A 21,269-nucleotide genomic window follows, 5' to 3' on the forward strand; every position below is an offset into this window, starting at 1 on the left:
TTAGGCGTGGATGTCCAAAATGGATGGATGAATGTTCAGCATACCTAACGGTTGAACTGGCAAGTGTGAATTCAGACATTTTAACGCTTAAATGCATGCAGTGAAAAATAGGATTCATCGATCTGGGGACAATGTAAATAACTGACACGACATAGTCATTATGTATTCTATGCATAGTTAAGACTTCCCAAAACTGTGTGAGCATGGTTCTACAAGTAGGCCAAATACTTCAGGAAAGTTTTAGTGCTTGACTCAACTCTGGCATGGGAGGACTTGACCTGAGAAGCTTGATATACCTTAAGAGGGATCAGAGGTCAAACGCCTTTCATATTCCCACAGTAAACAATGCAGGCTTCCTGTCACTGAGTCTCTCACACGCTATTTCACATCTGTTGCTGTTAGCTGTGTGTGACCACTTTTTCATGGCCAATAAAGTCCAGAACGCCACCCCATAAATATTCATTGGAAATTTTGTGTGCACAACATGTGTCAGACTTTTATCAGACCGTCATAGACACAGTACATGGCCATGCGACAGTTTGTGTTCATTTTTATATATAATGTTTTAATTTTCTGATGATCTGGATTGGGCCATTTCTAGGCTCCCCGACATTGCACCTACTATAGAGGGCACTGTTCCCACATATTTTGGCTTACCATCAAATGATTGACCTCTTTTGAAAACTGAGACCCTGTAGTTTCAAACACAGAAGAATTGTGTGAAGTACTGTCACAGAGTTACAGAGGCTAGAATATTGTTTTTTTCTTTCTGCCGGATAACAAGCATCTCTGAACTGACCATATCAAGGTCACTTGATATGACTTAGAAACACAACTGAGCCCTAGCACCAGGATTTGTGAAGCTGTGTGCAAAAGTATATCAATATAGAATGAAATATGAGTACTTTAGACCATTATTTGCCAAGGTATGCTCATGTGTTTTGTAAAATGACCTATGGAAACTCCCCATAGCACTTCTGGTTACCCAAAATGCATACTGACAATAAAAGGCTTACTGTGTGGCAACCTCTTGGTGTAGAAGCACAGTCCTGGTCTCAAATGAAAGATAACGCTCTGTAGTTTCTTGTAGACTATTTGGAATGTATGTCAGGGGTTTATAGATATAGAATGACTACACAAAATATGGAATAATTACACAAAAGTCTCCACTTTTTCTTTGTTGGTTCAATGGATGTGTATAAAATGGGACTATGCATCTGCACAATTAATATTGGATAAAACAACATGAATATTCAATTTCCTATGGATTCCTGTGAATATTTCAAGACCCAATATGCTGCATCAACTTATTGCTAAGGGATATATACTGCAGCTATAAAGTAGGGAAGCACCAAAGGCAGTGAAGGGGGAGGAGGGCATTTTTTATTACATTTAATTGAGACATAGTAAGATTAATCTGACAATGTAAAGCACTATACACATATTGTACATGCAAAGGGTTGTCATATATGGATTCCCAAGAGTCCAAGCTTTCAAATGGTGAATAATATTACTATGCTACATAGCAATATGGTGCATGCATTTGATATAGAATGTTGGGGAGGTGTAGGGCACTGGAGGGTAGGAGGAGGGTAGGTGTACTGTGGAAGGCATACTGTTCCAGGTTTTAAGAACAGCATTCCAAATCATGTGTATGTGTAAAGTATGGGGCAGGATATAGACACCTGGGGCCTATTGCACAAAAGCAGAATTAAGACATCCGGGAAGTTACTGAGCTGCGCTCAATGAATCCAAAACAAGAGCGTACAGGCTTAATTGGTTGCACAACGAGCAAGCCAGGATGAGCAGACATGGATTCATCAAGCCAGGTGATCCGATCACAGATTCACTGATTCACCATGGCAACTAGAGCGGCTTCATTGCTTTTTCTACGGTGTGAAGTAGGTAGCGATAGCCTTTTCACAACAGCAACAAACAGCAACACCTCTGTTTAGGACATTATTGCAACTAGTTCCACGACCACCACGCGCAAAATGGTTAGGCACTCCCGTGACGTCACATTGTCGCATGACAGGTCGGAAATGGCGAGTATGTAAAAGTTAATTAATGATTACAAACATAAATAATGACCGTGGGTATAGGTATATGTGATGACAATGTGTAGTGGACAGTGGAATAACTATTGGTTTCCGTTTGTGGTGACTGCTGACTGAGATAAGGGATGAGATTAAATAGATCCTGGAACTTAGCCTGGTCTGGAGCAGGCTAGCTCCACAGAATAAATTGCCATGGTAATTTATACCATAACATATCCTGCTGCCCCCTATCCCACTTTTGTGCAACTGGATCACGGCTAAATTGAGCCAGGATAACCAAGATATCCCGGCTTAATCCCTTATCCTAGTTTTGTGCAATAGGCCCCAGTTAGATTGGTCTCTGGGTATTTTGTTTTTGACCAGGAAAACATTTAAACATCTGCTTGAATGAAAGAATGTACTGTAAATCATGCTGTGTAATCTTTGTTTTGGACTGTAGTGCAATCAACATGAAGCCGGTGAGTGTCACAGTGTTTTACACTCGGCTGTTTAACTATCCACCTGATGTTCACCCCTCAGCATAGTCATCCTGTGTGCTAGTTTTACCATCTGTCACAAGGCCTCACACATTTCTTTTTTACTGCCAGTATGCACAAGAGTTCCTTCGGTGTTAATTTTAGGTAATAATGGAAGGTGATAAACCAAGGTCAAGGTAGCAGTGATGGAAGAAATGACTGCCAACTAAAGCCAGACCCATTAACCTATGCCACATATCTGACGTGTAACCAGCCATTGATTAAAAAAGAACAGAAAGACAATGTAAAAGACTTGACCATGTCAACATTTTTGTTTCTATCCATTTATATTCCAATAAATATTTTACAAGATATACTAACTTGCTGTAATGGCATTTATGAGCTGGTCCGTGGAGAAGCAGAACTAACCATCCTTTAACCCTCAACATAAATCACCCCAATCCCTTTCACAACAATCACCCCAACCCTTTTCAAAACAGTATTGTGTTTTGGAAGGGTAAATATAGATGTTTGTGTTTGGGGGGAGCGGGAGGAGTTCAGCAATTTGTTTTTAAGATCATGTATATGGCATATTATTACATAAGTTTTGTAAATAAAAAAAATGTCAGTACAACTGTTTTCATAGTCTTTTTTTATTGGGCATATAACACATATTTAACATATGTCGGCACATTTTAGATGTTGTAATAATGTATTTTCATTTCAGTGGGTTTAAGGGGTGCATTTCATACATTTTCCTTCAGGTGTTTATGTAGGACTACGTAAAATGTATAGGGTTTTTTACAAAACTAATCACATGACACAAAAAATATAACCAAAGCAATATTAAAGAGCACATCATTTCTCAGCTTTGCTTCACCATGTTTTCAGCTCCAGTCTTTCAAGCACCGGATCACTTACTCTGAAACATAAAAAACATAAATGAACAAAATATACTTTGAAATCTCAAATACACCGAATTGAATCAACCTTAGTTGCGTCATCCACTTACTAAGCATAAGATCAAATAAAACATTGCACAGTTTCAGCATCAAAAACTCATACCTCGAACTGTGAGCTTGGTAGTGCACTCTGCCCTGCCGTGTTGGTTCTCCGCAATCACTTTGTACTCACTGTTGTCCTTGGGGCCCACTCTCAAGATGAGCATTGAACAGACCCCACACGTGTTGGAGATTAAGTAATTGGTGTCCGTGTTGACACTAATGTTGTTGCGATACCATGTGACATGAGGTGCAGGGTTTCCACTGACAGCACAGCTCATATAGCACTCATAGCTCTCCGGGCTGCTTCGTGTCTTCAGTGGGACCAGAAAAGGTTGGCGCCGCGTCAAAGGTGCAGGGCTTGGATTCGGGCATGTTCAGAGTAAACTTCTCTGTTTAATAGAAAACAAAATGTCCCACTCAGATACCAGCTGACTCCAGATTAACTACATGCATGCAAGTCATTCTGCCGCTGAGTTTCATTTTGTTCATAAAAAGTAATCTTATGGCAATTGCTGATATTTTAGATCAAATGTACACAAGTGTTGACTTGAGCTACTACTTTAAAAGTGATTATACCTTTCTTTCTGACCACCTCCCATTTACGAGACTCTGAAGGGTCAGAAACTCCCATATCATTTTTGGCGTACACCCGGAAGCGGTACTCTCGTCCAGGCAAGATATTCACAGCAGTGAAGTTATTATTGAAGAGGCGATCAGCCACAGTTTGCCAAGAGTGCTTGACTGAGTCTCTCTTTGTCACCATATAATGTAGCCTGTCATCACGCTTCTCATCTGGGGATGCCATCCAGGACACAGTAACAGTACCTGGGACATTCTGCTCTAGCTCCACAGGGCCGGGGGGCTTGGGGTCATCTGAACATTAAGTGATGAGTGTGAATACTAAAATATTTCATCTTGTATGACTCAAATTACAATAAAAATGTTTTAAATGGTGTTAACATCAGCTGAAACATAAAGAGGACAAACGAGTTAAGTCCTTATAGAGCTACAGAATAGAATTACAGTTTAATAGAAGACAATATGATATAAAGAGATAGATAGGAGAAGGATATGGTCAGATATGTTTAAAAAAAATCTTAGTGATGGTCAAAAAATGATTTTAGTGAAAGTTGATGTGTAATAATAAAACATATGTTTGAACTAATACTGTATATGAATTTCCATTTATTAGTTCAAGCATATGTTATATTATGATGCATCAACATTTTAAAATTGTATTTTTCATATGGCATTTTTGGGATTATTCAGTAATTGTAGTATTACCTGTTACTCTAATCTCAGTGCTGAAGGTTTCTTGTCCAACAATGTTTTTTATTATGATGGTATACATTCCTGTGTCTAAGCGTTCCGATGAAGGAATCAGAAGCTGTGATGTGCCTTCAGCATTGCTTACAGTAACTTTTTTGGATATGGGCATGCCATCCTTTAACCAAGTTATTTTTGGCATGGGTGATGCCTGCAACATTATGGAAAATTGTGAAAAACTTTGAGATATTATACAAATTAACTTTCAGAAATCTTTTTTTTTTGATGAAAGGTCTTAATAGTGCTTACATATGTCACGTAATTAACAATAAGAATGTTTTTATTAATGTAAGAAATCAATGAATTCCTAAATAGAGAGTACCTTAAAGTTGATGTTGACACGAGTTGAATTTCCAGCTCTCACGACCATGAAACTTGTCATTTTACGATCTGTAAAAGTTGGCCTCACTAGAAAAAAACCCCAAAACAAAACAGGAGCATAGTCATATTAAGACCATTATTGACACTCACTTAGCTTCGGTAATGATAAGTAAGTATATCATGGCAGTATTTCTACCTGGAGGTGGCATTGCAATAATGTAGTTGTCTAAATCTTGAGGCTCTCCATCTCCTCCCTCATTTGTTGCAATCACTCTGACCCAGTACATGGCCATGGACTTTAAACCAATGATGGTATAGGAGGTTGTGGTGATTGCATTTGAGTTACAACGATCCCACTCTGTATTTTCAGCAGGCCTGATCTCCACATAGTAACCTTTGGCCTCATCCTGTACCCCTTCTTCGTCTTTGGGCTTAGTCCATCCCAAGGACAAAGAAGTGTAAGTTGAATATGTCACCTTGAAATCAATAACTTTTCCAGGGGGTTCTGTAATATAAAAATTGAATTAACAATGTAATATAAATAAAGCTGTACACGTGTATAGAGAAGAATGATAACATTTACAGTTTAAATGTGTAAATAGAGCCTTACTCTTTGGATCTCTGGCAAACACGAAATCAGAAGGGGTGCTTGGTTCTCCAGCGCCAGAGAAATTAATGGCTGACACTCTGAATTCATATTCTATTCCCTCGACGACATCTTTCACTCCATATTCTTTTGCTGGAAGTGTTTAAGAGAGACTTTTATATATGTATATAATGATTAACAAAATATTAGCAGCATAACATCAGCAGTAAAGGCCGTGTATACATATCAGATATCATTAGTACATAACATCTCCCATAGCTTATTAAGTTGAAAGAAATCATGTGATTTTATGTTGGATGTATTCCTGACACCTTTGATGGGTTCATCTAGTGGGTTTACTGGGCCCCATAAATTGCTGCCTCTCTTGCGTTTTTCTAAATTGTAACCCACAATATTGGTTCCACCAGTGTTGCTTGGTGGAGACCAGGAAAGATTGATGCAGTCCTTGAATGCACTAACCACCTTGGGCGTGGAGGGAGGGCCAGGGTAAGCTGTGGCATAGAATAGAAACAAATAGAACATTTTTATAACTTATTGAAATTATAGCATTATGTCACCCTGCAGCAAATCTAAAGGAAAAATAACATGTACGTCTACATACAGTATGTATTTTCTCTCATTGATTTGGTATATTGCAACCACATCTAGTACATTTTCCACTTGATTTTCTCAACAGAAAAACATCTGGATGATTGTATATCAATTTGCCAAACTTCAAACAAATTTTAAGTGAAATGTTACACTGAAACAGAGTAACACATTAGTGACAGGTATCCAGAGCATAGTGGCATTGTAACATATGACAGAGATGAAATTATATCATCAAAGTGTTGCAACAGTGGTAGAAGCAGGACAATGGACTTCACACCGTTCAGGTAGCAGAAGTTTTATGCACTTCGAGACATGGCCTTCTATTGCTATTCTATTGCTATTCTATTGTCGTTCATTATCCCTGACATAATAGTTATATCAAAAGTGCAGAGCAGAAGTGAGAAGAAAAGATGTAATGGTATGAAGGAAGTAGATTTGAAACATAACAGTGTTAATCATAATGCAATCTGTCTCTCACTCACCTTTGGTGCCAGCTTGGATGTCATCCGTTTCCATTACCTCACTTGTGCCATCTGCAGTTATGGCCCTGATGCGGTAGCAGTATTTCCTCCCGTGGTCCACATCAGTGTCCTTGTAGTGAGGAACACCAGGAATCATACCAATCTTCTTCCAAGTGTTGCGCCCTAACTGTTGACGCTCCAGGTTGTAGTTTATCACAGGGGAGCCTCCGTCATCCTTTGGTGCGCGCCACTTTATCTCCACACAATGAGCTGAGGCTTCAACTATCTCAACAGGACTCTGAGGCGGTGTAGGCTTATCTGAAATATTAGATCACAGTTTGCAACATTCAAAGAAATAACACTAAAAAGAGAAGCTCATTGTATAGCCATGATATTGGTCAACATGGTTTTACTGACCAGTGACAATAAGCTTGGATAGGGCTTCAATTGTTCCAAACTCATTTTTTAACTTGATTTTAATCTCTCCTGTTTGTTTCCGCTGGCACTTGTTGAGAAGCAGACAACTCTGAGAGGATGATTTTTCTAGTTTTATGTTTTTGTCGTTCAAGAGTTCCTCGCCTTCACTGTACCATTGGATCTTCATTGGCTCTCGGCCCACAAAGTCCAGCTTGAAGGTGGCATTCTGACCTGCTTTTATGATCACTGGCTCTGAGAACTTAGCCAGTTCATCTGGATCAATCCTAGGAGGATCTGCAAAGTATCACAGATCACTTCAAGTTTAATTATCAAAGACCACTACAGTGCCACAAAACAGAGCCTAGTGAGGCAAAAAAACTTTACAAAGTATATGCTGGAACATTTAAGATGACCCTTCCAAAATGTCTATTTAGCAAATGTATTAGTTTCTTACCTTCAACAATCACCATAGCCTCAGTTTTCCGTCCGTCTGCCTCAAAGCGGTATTTTCCTGCATCTTCCTCTTTGCACTTACTAATGACCAGTTTGTGATAAGTTCCATCTTTAATTATAGCCAATCCTTCTTCTGACATTAACTAAACAAAGATTTGGGACTGTGAGTGTATTTTAGAAGTAAATCACACAATGCAATGTTGAGTAAATATGAATTCATCCATTTCATCAAGATGTGAAGTGATCATATTATCATATTAGCTCATGACTATTTAATTTGTCAAATGTTCTAACATGTTCAATGTCTTTGCATGACTTACCTCTTTCCCGTCTTTGTACCATACTCCATCACAGTTTTCACTGCTCAGCTTACAGACTAACTCTGCTGACTGACCCATAATAGCATTGACGTCTGATAGTCCAGAGGTGAAGTGGACACCAGGATCTGGAATATATGTTCGGTATAATGATTTCTGTTTCTGACAGCTTGTAGACACCAAGGAGAAAACAGTAGGCTACATTTACAACTACATCCAGGTAAAACCAAGAATCATGAAGTCAGTTTGGCATGACTTTTCAAGTGTTTCCTCATCTGCTGCTGATTTAGTCTTATAACAACTTTCATTAGCGTTAATGAAACTTCAGACGCCAGCAGTTTATTATACCCCTAAAACTCTTTGTTCCTCTAAATAGCTTTTCCTAAAAATTGTAATGCTCCTGAAGATTGGTTCCAAACTAATCAATGATTTAACCAGTGTGACGAACAGAGTTGATGGATATTCACATGAGCTTACCGATGACTGTATCAGGGACCAGTGGGCCTGTCCTGACCCTCTTTTTTTTCTCACCGTCACCCTCAGTTGAAGGTTCCTCTTCAATTATGATAGGCTCTTCTACGACTTCAATTTCTTCTTCAACTAATTCTCCTTCAGCTTTAACTTCAGTGCTCTCTACCACCACAGGCTTTGGTTTAGGGGCTGCAGGTTTTTTCACAATCTTTTTAGGTTTGTCTGGAGCTGGGACCTTGGCTGGTTTTGGTTCTTCTGGAGCAGGAGGTGCTTCCACAGCAGTTTCTTCAACTACTTCAGGAGTTGGTTCCTCAGTTGGTTTTGGAGTCGGTTCTTGTTTAGGTGCAGCCACCTCTTTCTCTGCTTGTGCCTGTTTCACCTTCTTTACTATCTCTGCTCTCTCAGTCTGGATCTTGGCATTTTGTTCTGCTGCGATTTTTGCCAGGTCAACTCCACTACCACCAGCAGTGGTGGTTTTACGAGCTTTCTTCTTGCCATGCGTACTTGGTTCTTTGTCAGCTATGCCAATAAAAGGAATATATCATTACATGTAAATACAGGAGCACAGTGATAATATTAAGGACCACAATTCTGGTCTGTCTTTGTTACTGTGCCTTTAAGCAGTTTTTGACAGTTGGGCCAACTGTAGTCTTGAATTAAATCTTCATTTCCTCATAATCATCACTTCACATACTGTAATAGCACTAGCAAATCACATATCCTTTGATGTCAGTATGCCATTTACACTGTTAAGTACTGATTTGTTGAAAGTGTCCTAATAGGCTAGTAAATTGAGAGATGTACATCTCTTTGTCACAATAGATAGTGCAAGACTGCTAGCTCTCAGATTCAAAGTATCAGTTATCCCAACTTTAAAACTATTTGTAGTCTTAGGTTACGGTTACCTTCTACTACAAGCCATGCATTGCAGGACTTGATTCCAGCAACAGCTGCATAGATGCCCTTGTCTAGTTGCAGACAGTCTTTTACCACCAGTCTGTGGATGAGTTTGTCCTCAGATACTTGGATGTCATACTTCTCGCTCTGTGTCAGGGGCACAGTCTTCCCAAACCAGGAGATCTTTTCCAGTGGTTGAGATAAAACACATTCAAAGACAGCATCCTCTCTCTCTGTGGCCTTCACTTCTTGAATCTTCACTAAGAACTCCACTGCTGGAACTACAGACGGGAGAAAAAGCATTGTTTTGCACATTGTACCATTATCATGGTAATTTCAATAGATTTGATGTTCACTTCATGTACATCCCATTTCAGTGACATGGATCATGTACATGACATGTGTAGCATATAATAGAAACACACCTTAAACAGCTGTCTTACCTTTAAAATCTGTTGAGAAGATGTTGACACCTTCCACATCCACCTGGTATAACCCAGCATCCTCTGGCAAAAGGTCTTTAACTGAAAACACAAATTTCTTTCCTATCTGTTTTAAAGAATGTTTCTCCTCGTCGTCTATGCTAAAAGGAACCATTTCCCCATCCTGTTAGAAAATGAATAAATAAAAAGAGTTAGCTATTAAAACTCTTATAAGTAAACACAATTGTGTTTTGGTGTATACATTGCATTTATAACCTAACTCTAGAAATCACATCAGTCATACTTTGTAAAGAAAGATTCTTGAAGTAGGGTCCTTGAGGTCCATTTCAAATTCAAATTCCGCGCTTCCCTCTGATTTGACTTGAATTGGTTTCAGGTTGGCCACATAACTTACAACCTGTAAGGAGAATTTCAAAAATCCCAATAACAATGAAGACTATATACAATTTGAGACATAATTGGATTCTGCGTATAGCCTGTATAGTCGCAAAGCAAACTAAGCAAAGCAAACTTTATTGGGACAGGTCTGAACTGCATTAGTGTATCTCAGCAAAGATAACACATCTGTAACTGTTATATCACCTGTGCTTGTTCCTCTTCCCTTTCCTTCTTCTTCTCGTTGAGTTTCTTCAGCATCCAACGGAAATCTGTGATTCCATACTCAGCACAGATGCGCTCATAGTCATTTTTGCTAGCGCTAAGTAAAAGCTCCCAAAACTTCTCGTCTGGCTCCCCTTCCTTCTTCTCTTCTTTAGGTCGCTCAGCCCTTTAAGAAGAGTAAAATACATTTCTTATACTTCATATTCTGAAATGTGGTTTAAAAGTGTGTTTTTTTCTGAAAATCTCACTTACCTTGTCTTTAGAAGGTGTGGCGCTGGCATTTCTCGTTGTGCTAGAAAAGTTGATTTACAATCAGTACATGTATTGGTTGGCCTTATACATTCTTTTTATTTCCAAGAGTGTGTGACATAAAGCGTTGAACATAACAGATTAAGGGCCTGTGTCCACCAAATTTTGTGGCAACATCGCCCATTCTCTTTGCTTGCAAGAGAGAAGTGACATTGACAAGCCCAGCGCTGTTGTAAAAGTTGAAGAGATGAAAAAATGGTCGGGGGGGGGGTGGTTGAAGAGAGAAAAAATGGTCGGGGGTCACACTGCTTGCGCAAATGGCAGTGCTGCACTATGAAACTCATTATTTTCAATGGCTTGCGCGCACAAGAACTGGTCTGCCACTGCGCCGAGCAAAGTTTGACCGTGGCGCGCTGTAAATCATAGATATTTTGCGCTGAGCCCGGCGGCAAGCACAACAAAAATCTTTGGGTCATTACCTCAACCAAGAGCAACCTAGCAGCGAACACAGTGCATATCGCGTGCAATGTGATCCCCACTTTAGCACCAAGGGCGCTGAGCGATGTGAACGCTGAACTTCATAGGATTTTTAAAGAAAATAACCGCCGTCGGCACAAAAAACATGATTGGTAGACACAGGGCCTAATTCTATCAGTGCATCGTTTACCTGTTCTGGCTTGTTGCAGTGCTTTGCTTTTCTTGAATCCAACTGGAGTTTGCAAAATAATAACATCCAAAAATATAAATAAACAGCAATAAAAAAATGTAACGTGCAATTATAAGGTGATATAAGCAAATTCGGTAACACTTTACGGTAAGGGTACGTCAATTAGCATGAATTAATTCATGATTTATGCATTACTCAATTCCTTTATATCTTATGAATCATCAGGAATTGACATGAGTTCATAGTCTCTCATTCATGACCTCATTTTGATTTATGATTTCTTAAGCATGATCATCATGATTACATGAATTTAAGGTTAACTTCTCATGAGTTCATGTCTCTGGCCCCTCAACTAAAGTGGTGAATAATGACATTTGTCCAGAGAACCACAAAGTTGTGTTCAAATTTGAGAATATTGAGCAGTGGTGACCACATTTTTGGCAGAAAAAGAAATAATCATGATCATGCTTAATAAATCATAGTTCATAATGATGTTTCCATCATACCTTATACAGAACTTTAGGTGTTGTGCTGTTCATGTATGAGGTCACAAATAACAGACTATGAACTGATGTTTCATGAGATATTAAGGAATGAAGTAATACATAAATCATGAATAATACATGCATGAATTCATGATAATTCATGTCCCCTTAACGTAAAGTTTTACCGCAAATTATAATCTACATATTCACAAAAATATACTCACCTTCGATGATATTGAGTGCTGCAGTTACAACAGCTTTTCCAAATTCATTGACTGCATAGCACTTATACGTATCAGCTTGATCTGGATCTATATTTGGCATCTGTTTGAATGCAATTGAGCTATGTCAGAAAAAAAAAAATCCTCTGAAGGACTCCAATGGGAAAAGGATATCAAGACCCCATTACGCGCCATTAGTATTTATCCTTCCATCATCTGTGAAAAGCACTTTAAAAAGAGAAGAACATTTGCATGCCCATACTACACCTTACCATGATTTTGAAAGATTGTTGTGTTTGGAATTCATTTTATCATTTGAGTGTGTTAATTTGGTCATGTCAGAGTTTTGAAACATAATTTATTGTCCTTGCATATATAAAAAAGAGAGTAGTGCTAGCACCTGGAGTTGGTGCTCATTGGAATTTGGGTCAAAAATGACTTGATACTTTTCAGGGTCATCAGTGTTGCCATTATTTCTTCTCCAGGTCACAGTTGGTGTTGGATCGCCTGTAATTATGGCCCTGAAAATAGCTAGTTTACCTGCAAAAACAATATGAAATCACAGTGGTGTAAGGTCTGTGTTTTGACTGTCATCACAATAAAAAAAGATCTGAAAGTCATTACATATATAACAATCATTTCCTACCCTCTTGGAGTGTAAGAGCAATTGGCTTGCGGGTGAAGTCAGGTGTGGTCTTTCCTTCTGGAAGCTCCTCAACATATTGTGTGATCATTACTCCTGGGACTCTGGACCTTCTCTTGATGTTCACTACAGAGGAAAAGGAGTTGTGAACTTGAGGAAAGTTCTTTTAAAAAAAATATATATATATATATATTTGTACATATTATCGGACTGATGTGAGTGAACTAGCTTGTGATCATTACAACTATTAGGCCATTCTCTGTACTGAGGGGAAATCATTCTCTGAAATATTATGAAAGAAATATCATTTTGGTAATAACAGTTCATTTATCTTGTTTAATTCCTTGGCAGAAGGTTAACATTTATTATTATTATTTAAATTATAACAGAAAATGAACACAACGCAAGTGGCAACAGTGTAATAAGCAGGATAATGGACTCCATGCCATTCGGTGTCGCGTCGGGGCCATTTGCCTCAATCGTGCATTTCTTTCTGTGAACCGTCCATGTCGTCTATTATCCCATGTTTGATAGCATACGTAGTGCCATTTTGTTGCACATTTTCTACAGCATTATTATGGCCTTTGCTCACCTTGCCCAGGAGCAGTGGGTTCTTCATCTTTTGTTTTCCTGAATTTCATTCTGGTGTTCCTTTATGTACTAGGATCTTGGAAAAAAGAAATAATTTGCAAAATTAGTACTCACTTCTTAAAATAAATAGAAAGGATGATAAATTCAGCTTTTTGAATATTTGATCATTATGAGGATATACAACATACAGAAATGTAGACTTTGTCCATCTATCTCTGTTTTTATTTGGCAAAAAGCGTCCTATACAGCAGTGAAAAACCCACTAGACACTGGCATAGTACCAATGAAAACTTTCAGTGTATCAATTTTCATAGAATAGTTTATTTCTGAGTACAGTAGATTTACTGTACTGTATGTTGAATAAAGGTCACTGGGAGTCAGGATCAACTTATTTTTAAAACAGGGAAAGGAAGGGAGCAAGGTGCCTAGACAGTAAACTGATCTTTATGGTATTGCATGTGTAAAGTGGCAAACGTGGAATTTCACCACTTTTACATTTAGTTTTTTTGTGTCATAATGCTTTTGGAATAGACACACTATCTTACAATATATGCAGATTTCCTTCTGTATCTCTTTCTAAACAAACAAAATGTATGAACACATTTTATTAGAGTGTAGAGTCTTACAGTCTTACAGCTGACTATAGTGTGTAGGTCTAGGACATCACATGCTGTAAGAAGCTGTATCAGCTTTTAGCAACAGTCCAAAACTCCATATGTCCCAGACAGGATTTATCATTCCAGATGGCTACAGTCAGCATTGGTGTCAGTTTCCAAGCTCTCCAACCACTGGATTTAGGCAATCCGTCTACAGTAAGAATCCGATGCTGACATATTTTAAGCAAACTCTAGGCCTACTCATGTTGAAGTCTCTATTAAATCGAATGATTGAAAGCTGGGGAGTAAAATCTTAGTTTTCTGCTCTTAAATGAGTACACATATTTACGCTAAATTTAGCAAGACTGGATTTGCGTTGTGTTTAGTTTTTCAATATCATGCTGTTTAAGTGAGCATGTTTCTGATTGTATTCAAATAGTTAACAATGTAGGTTGTATATTGCTTTTCTCTAGCTGTTACATTGTCTACCATGTACACTCTGATCGCGTTAACAGCCTGTGAAATACCCATGGTATGGTGATGCCAGAACTTATCCCTGCAACCTGACTGAAATCGGATATAGGATGATAACAACCTGCTATATTTTTTTTTTCCTGCCAAACTTGAAATGTGTACACAGCTCCCTTTCACTTGTGCGTGCCTTGGAGGATGATTTTATGTGATCTGTTCTGCAAGCGGAAACTCAAAACGGATTGTAAATTAAGGAATTTATGTGATCCGAGAACACTTTGCATGCACTGAAGTAGACTGAGGCCACTTGCTGCCTCCTCTGCCAGCAATAGGTCACATACCTCATAAAGCCATCAGTCACAGAGCAACTCGTGACACAGGCTACCCTCTGCTTGAGACTGTCGAGATGTGTGATTGTACTAACAGGGAAGCTACACCAGGCACGTAACCGAAGCGGCGAAGCGTTGCGTCTGCTGCAACAATTAGCTTTCACTATAATCAATGGAAATAGCTACATAAGATAGCGGCACGTATGTTCAAATAAAATAGACCAGTCTTCTAAAATGGATTTTACGTGTCGCGAAGGGAGCGCTTCAGTTACGTGACTGGTGGAGCTTCCCTGTTATGCTACCAAACATCCTTTTTTTCAAACAAATGGAGCCAAAATGGCAAACGTTTGAAAGGAGTGTATCAATTCAGTATATGATGATGCTGATGTATAATTTATTTTCCTTTAAAATGTGAGTGGAACGAAGTGAATGATAAAAAGGAGACTTGTTGACGTTATATTTTCCCCTTTGTTTTTTAGTTATATAATACAAAGTAATATTTCATTTTAAAATATAAAACATATGTTTCAATAATATTTTGTACCTCATGCTTCCATTGTAAAAAATGACACTGTCACTTGTTTACATAGCGACATACAATATTAATTCATTGTGTAAGATATTCTTTAAATATAGGGAATCAGGTTTGGATCGGGGAATTTGCATCAGGAAATATGCGTAAGTTAACAGCATGCATACCTTCCTCTCTGTGTCCATATTTGTATCAGGTGAAAAATAGCCCAGCATGGCAACAGCAACTTGTGATTGATTTATAAATACAGTTGCCCATGTGGCTCAGGAAGACTTGGTTCTCCGATCCTTAGCTCCGTCTAGCGGTATGACTCCAGGCTCGCCTTACATTTTTATGTTGATTTTTATGACTCGTAGGCTACGTCTTTGCAGTAACTTCACATTCAACCACTATCTTAAGTTTCCATGCCCTGTGCTAAAGAGGGGGGGTCAAAATTGCTAAAGCAGCACAAAGTATTATTAGAGTGCATTGACCGACATCAATGTGTTGGCAAAAAAAGATTTCAGGTGTTTCCTTCCATATAACTAACTACCAAAGGCCATTTTAAAAGTCTGAAAGCTAGTCTCCCTGCACTGTTATTAATTATGTAATTGGTAATATTAATTAATTACTTGTAACAAATAATTACTGTACTGTGTAGCTATGGTGAACTCGAAAAACATTTGTACATTTTTTTTTTGCATTCACAGGTTTTTTGCAGCTTATTTTTTACACAGCTTTAAAAACATAGTGAAACTAGTGAAACTCAGTTACTTCTACATAAACAATCTAACTACCAAAGGGCATTTAAAAAAAAATAAAAACTAGTCTCCATGCACTGTTGAATTGAATTTTGTATGTATAAATTACCTATATATTGTATAATTAATTGCTGTGCTGTGGAGCAAGTTTGCATATTTGGTGGAATTAGCTGTTTTTTAACAGCTAAACAGAAAAATAGTGAGCCATGAGGGGAAGCGCTATTGACATTCAGGTCACTACAGGAGTAAATGAATAGGGCATGCCAGTTATGTTTTTAATACATGCTGTATACAGAACAGAAGACAGATGGAGATATTTCATTCACAGTTTCACGTATCACATATCAGGGATCCTTTTTTCGCCATTACTTGTTCAAGATTTTCAAGCTTCAATTGGCAATGTCACCATACAGATGAGCATAAAATAGAATACATTAATTAAGTTAGTTCTCTTATAGACCTTTTTCTATTAATATTTATTCATATTACATACTACAACATACACAGAGTTATTGTGAAGGCTTATAGAACATGGAACCAGTATGATGCAGTGAACATGATGTGCAGAGGCAAACACACAGAATCTGTAAGTGTACAATTAGTGGCCCAAGTTTAATTATTTGCTAAATGTGAGTGTCGTCTAAAGTTCCAATAGCATACATGTTGTAATAGCACAAGTTGTGTAATAATGCTGAAAGAAAGGATACATGTTGTCATAGCAAAGTTGTGGAATAAGATTAAAAGAAGGGATAATTGGACAGAAGACAGAGGAACTTACTTTGAATGTTGATTATGCTCTGTGGTCACAGCTTCTTATGCTTTCCACACTCTTCCTGATATTTTAGTGTTGTCTCCTCTTTGCAACACTAGTAAAGCTCTTTGAAGATTCTCTGAGCAGGCCTTTTTTTGTGGGCCACCCCCGCAATGGTGAGGGTTTCACTTACTGTCTGTTTGTGGCCCAAGAGGTGAGAACTATAGGATCTTAAACTCCTCCCTCACTAACTTTCTCTGCCAGATAATGCCACAGATTCTGCTTGTTAGAATTGTGTGTAAAATTCCAGACACACACTGAATGGTCAGTGGTGGGTAAAGAACTCAGCCTTCGCACCAAATGGACATAAGAACATCCATGACTGAGGTAAGGCCACTAATTTACTGATGAGGCCGGATATTTTGTAAGAAGTGTTTGGAGGACAGGCCTAACTGCATGTTACTGATAAAACTGTAATGCATTTTTTTTTTAAATGCACCTTCTTGGAAAGAGGTAGATGCAGTACTTATGGCTCTTCACCTAATTGATTTACTGTTGACGTTTTCTTCAGTCAATTGGAATGGCAAATTTATGAAATAATCAAAATGGACACATTTTGTCATAGGTACAGTATGATGTGTCCTTTTTGGTTATTTTGGAAATTGAGTTGTAGTGTTTACATTTTAATTTTGAGCTGTATGAACTTAATTTTTAAAATTTGTAATTTTTTTATTTAAATATAATGGCATATCAGGTGTTGTCTCCCTCCATTGGAATATTTGCTAACACTGACATTGGAATCATTAGTTAATTTTCCATCAGGTAAATTAATGAATAATTTACCCATACCCATAATTACCCATAACTTACCCAATAATTTACCTGATACATTTGAAGCACCATTAGAAGTTGTATAATGTCCTGTCTTTGTACATATTGTCAATTATTCTAAAGTGTCATAAGACAGAGCTACAGAAATAGTCTTCTTAAATAATCACTGTTCGATGTATTGAATATCAGTTCCTTAATTGAGTATCAGACTCAAAATATAAATTGTAACAAACACACAGGCATGTTTAGAGAATATCCCTTTTTTGTTGTCAAGACTTTTTTTTCTATTCTAGGTCATGTATGGCTATAGGACATCCATAGGGCTATGTGTTTTCAAAAAACATTTGTGGGAAACTTAAGCCTTGGAATGATCAACTGGTGTCGTTTGCACCCTTGTTTATAACCCAGAGTATTCTCATGTACCATCAGAGAAGGACTGCAAGCAGTGTGAGTGTTAAAGGAATGCAGAGCCAACTGGGGAAGACTTATACTCTGCAAGGAGATTATTATACAACACAGTGGAATTGGACCAAATAAGGGAAGGTTTAGTATACATGGGTTTGGAATGGATTCAGGGCACACTATGTACTTGTAAATCAGTCAGGCGGCCATGTTTGACCTAGTCACTAGTCCCACACATCATATGATCTGGTGCTACGGCAGGGGGTCAGAGACCACACAGTATATTTGTCAAGATTCCAAAAAAAGCCGGATGTGCCTTGGGCAAGGGCTTTTTTCGCATTAGATAGGTAAAAAAGAAAATGATTCATCATCCAGATTCATACTAGTGACTTTGATTGTTCTGCCTCTGCAAATTACTTTGTGTTGGTGTTGTGTTTTCTCCAGTTAAACTGGTATAAGGGAGGGAAAGCCCCAGATTGCCATGAAATCTTGAGTGTGATGTATGGTTATGATATTGAAGGATGGTCTTGTCCTCATTACGGAAGCTCTTAGGAAACCAGGCATTTACCATCCATGCAGTAATTAGAGTTTGCCTAACTTCTACACTGTTTCTCATTATTGTGTACATGAAGAAATAAATCACACACTGATTCCCTGAGCTGGTTGACTTGTAGAGTCCTCATATGCTATGGTCACATGGAGGGAATGATTTATTCTGTATTCTCAGTCACAGGTGAACCCAGCTACGAGTCCAGTTCTGTCTATGTTCTTCAGTGCAATGTCAAGATAGTGTTGACTTTTCTTTGTGCAGTTTATATGCAGCTATTGCAGCAATGTTTCCTTGGCCCACTTATTCTACTATCAGTGTGGTTAGTGTTGGAATACACTACAAGGATCTTAAAATGTAGTCTTATTTCAAGTGTTTAACTTTGAAGTATTACATTGTTTCTGAGGCATGCATTAAACCCTGCTGCGTGAGTGGGCAGAGCATGTGTGATCCTTGTTATCTAGTCAGGATGTACTTGACATCCACACATGCCACTCTGCAGTAACTCCTGCACTATAACAATGTCATCTACCACAGGTGCCTGGTAACTGCCTGAGGGAGAGCAAATAGATCATGTGTTGGGACATTTACTTATTCTGTTTAGTTGATGCATTATTATCTAAAATGGAAATACACATTGGTGACATTTTGATTAAATTCAATATTGACATACATTGTTTATTGATCAAGTACATGTTTTCATGTACTTAAACACAGATGTTGTGTCCTTCTACATTTCCACAATAGTCATTTCAACAAGGTGTAGAGTATAGTGTCTTAGTTACTATAATTAAGAAGCAGAATTATTCAGCTGGCAATGCAAGACATATATTTCGTCACATGCATATTTATGGTCACTTATCTACTGCTGGTTCAGATATTGCATAGTAGTGTCTAGAATTATTTGTCCAGAGTTGTCTATGAGCACATTCTGTCTAGGGCAAAGCATGATGCATGGTACAGTTCATTCCAACTCCTATTCCTGTTCATCCCCCAAAATCAAATTAATTGAGTGATGTGTAGGTGTATGCAACACCTAGAATGTCGAGTAACATCACATTACATGTGATAAACACATTATATCTTCACAAAAAGATACACAAAAATACTTCTACATAAAAATAACAATTCACCAAATCACAAAATAAGTTTCACTGAGTCCAAGAAATATCTCAAAAGCACAAAAATCACAAACATTGTTGTGAATGAAGCATCCAGGCCATTGATGCAGTCTTGCTTTAATCTGGAAAGCAAACAAAGACAAATTTGTCAGAAGAAGCCATGCCTTTTGCCAGTTCCTTAACCTGAGGTTAGTTAACAGTAATTTTGTTTGTGTCTTATGAATTTATCACTTGCTTGTTTACTAACTTACTCGGATATGTACATATTTATTCAGCTTCTGGCATCATTGTTTCGGTTGTCAGATCGAAGTTCTCATTAATGTGTCAACAATCACAAATTATATTCTTACCTCGGACAGTAAGTTTAGTAGTGCACTCTGCCCTCCCCAGGGGGTTCTCTGCAACAACCTTGTACTCTCCTGTGTCCTTGGGACCAACTCTTAAGATGAGCATGGAGCAGACACCACAAGTGTTAGATATGTAGTAGTTGGTGTTTGTATTGAGGCTGATGTTGTTGCGGTACCAGGTGACATGGGGCCTTGGATCCCCCCTTATAGCACAACTCATGTAGCATTCGTAGCCCTGGGGAGCAGTGTGCATCTTCAGAGGAACCAGGAACTTGGGAGGCCTCTCCAGGTTGCATGTCTTAGACTCAGGCATGTCCAGTGTAAACTTTTCTGAAGTTACATGAAAAACATGAGAAAAGACAGTACATTTTATTCAAACATTTACACATGTCATGCAGCCTATAGATGATAAAATATTTTTCAAAGGTACAGTATTTTTAAGTGACTCAGGAAATGACTTAAACTGATGATGAAGGTACAGGAATTCATGTTGCTGTCATTAGGCTAAACTTAATTGACCCGAGAAGCTAATTGAACTACTCATGAAGAGAATTCTTCTTAAGTATATTTTAGGGGCCTGGGTGCCAGCTGAACTTAGCCCCGCCCACAAAATTTGAGGTCAGGAAGTTCGGTCTGGCATTGCTCCGTTGTGGAGCAACTATGCTCGAAACAGAGCTGTTTGGACCAATCTAATTGTTAGGGCGGGCTTTTTCAATGATGGACAGATGAGCAACAGTGCCTCGTCTTATCACGTTACTTGAGCACGCTTAGGTTGATTTTGTTTGCAACAAAAACACTGTGGATAGAAGCTACACAGATGGCTTCTAAGATCCCATATTATTTCCATGCGGTTTGGCCTTTCATTTACACGAAAATGGAGTTTTTATCACTAAAAACTATTATTTCTGAAAACTTCAGCCAATGTGGATATGTGGGAAAACTCCAGTTTCACTTTCATCAAGGGAAAACAGCGTGTTTGCATTGTGATATGTTGTTCCCTCCTTTATTTAAATCTGTGGTTGGCTACCTGTTTGCTTGAGGGGTTTGCGACACCCTTCCCCTGCTGTATATTGCATGTTTGTATCATCTGTGTGAACTGAATTATTTTTTATAAAACGAAGGAGGGGAAATATCTGTTTTTCGTAATAGCCTACCCTGCTACATATTTGGTTGTCTTAGATTTCCCTATTAGGTGTTGTACAAGATATTGACAGCACAATAACTTTAGAAAACAAGGTTAAGGCATTTGTGGAGAAGAAAGATGGTTCGGGTGTTCTTCCTCAGCTCACATAAGCTTTTTTCGTTGCTCTGATTAGTTAGGTCTAT

The 21,269-nt window shown here is 38.3% G+C and overlaps 2 protein-coding genes across 6 annotated transcripts in view; both read right to left on the minus strand.

Annotated features, from left to right (window-relative positions):
* Positions 1-3,147: 3,147 nt before the first annotated feature.
* Positions 3,148-16,902, minus strand: LOC125302696 (immunoglobulin-like and fibronectin type III domain-containing protein 1). The gene is given in 25 exon segments (XM_048256034.1): positions 3,148-3,434; positions 3,578-3,845; positions 3,847-3,905; positions 4,093-4,389; positions 4,801-4,993; positions 5,165-5,250; positions 5,360-5,668; positions 5,774-5,902; positions 6,082-6,261; positions 6,844-7,140; positions 7,240-7,533; positions 7,694-7,835; positions 8,013-8,137; positions 8,487-8,999; positions 9,386-9,658; positions 9,821-9,983; positions 10,104-10,217; positions 10,403-10,586; positions 10,673-10,712; positions 11,337-11,378; positions 12,046-12,145; positions 12,443-12,582; positions 12,689-12,811; positions 13,278-13,352; positions 16,723-16,902. Coding segments are annotated over 24 exon segments (4,125 nt in total). The 5' UTR covers positions 13,327-13,352; positions 16,723-16,902; the 3' UTR covers positions 3,148-3,429.
* Positions 16,903-19,127: 2,225 nt separating this feature from the next.
* The window catches only part of LOC125302695 (immunoglobulin-like and fibronectin type III domain-containing protein 1), a 38,674-nt gene continuing 36,532 nt past the window's right edge, over positions 19,128-21,269 (minus strand). For all 5 annotated transcript variants that reach the window (XM_048256030.1, XM_048256031.1, XM_048256032.1 and 2 more), the window contains 2 exons: positions 19,947-20,273; positions 19,128-19,718 (listed from right to left, as the gene is read on the minus strand). In XM_048256030.1, the coding sequence (XP_048111987.1) occupies positions 19,714-19,718; positions 19,947-20,273 (332 nt within the window). In that variant the 3' untranslated portion in view covers positions 19,128-19,713. The remainder of the gene's footprint in view (positions 19,719-19,946; positions 20,274-21,269) is intronic.

The sequence above is a fragment of the Alosa alosa genome, chromosome 10 (assembly GCF_017589495.1).
Source record: "Alosa alosa isolate M-15738 ecotype Scorff River chromosome 10, AALO_Geno_1.1, whole genome shotgun sequence".
Lineage (NCBI taxonomy): Eukaryota > Metazoa > Chordata > Actinopteri > Clupeiformes > Clupeidae > Alosa > Alosa alosa.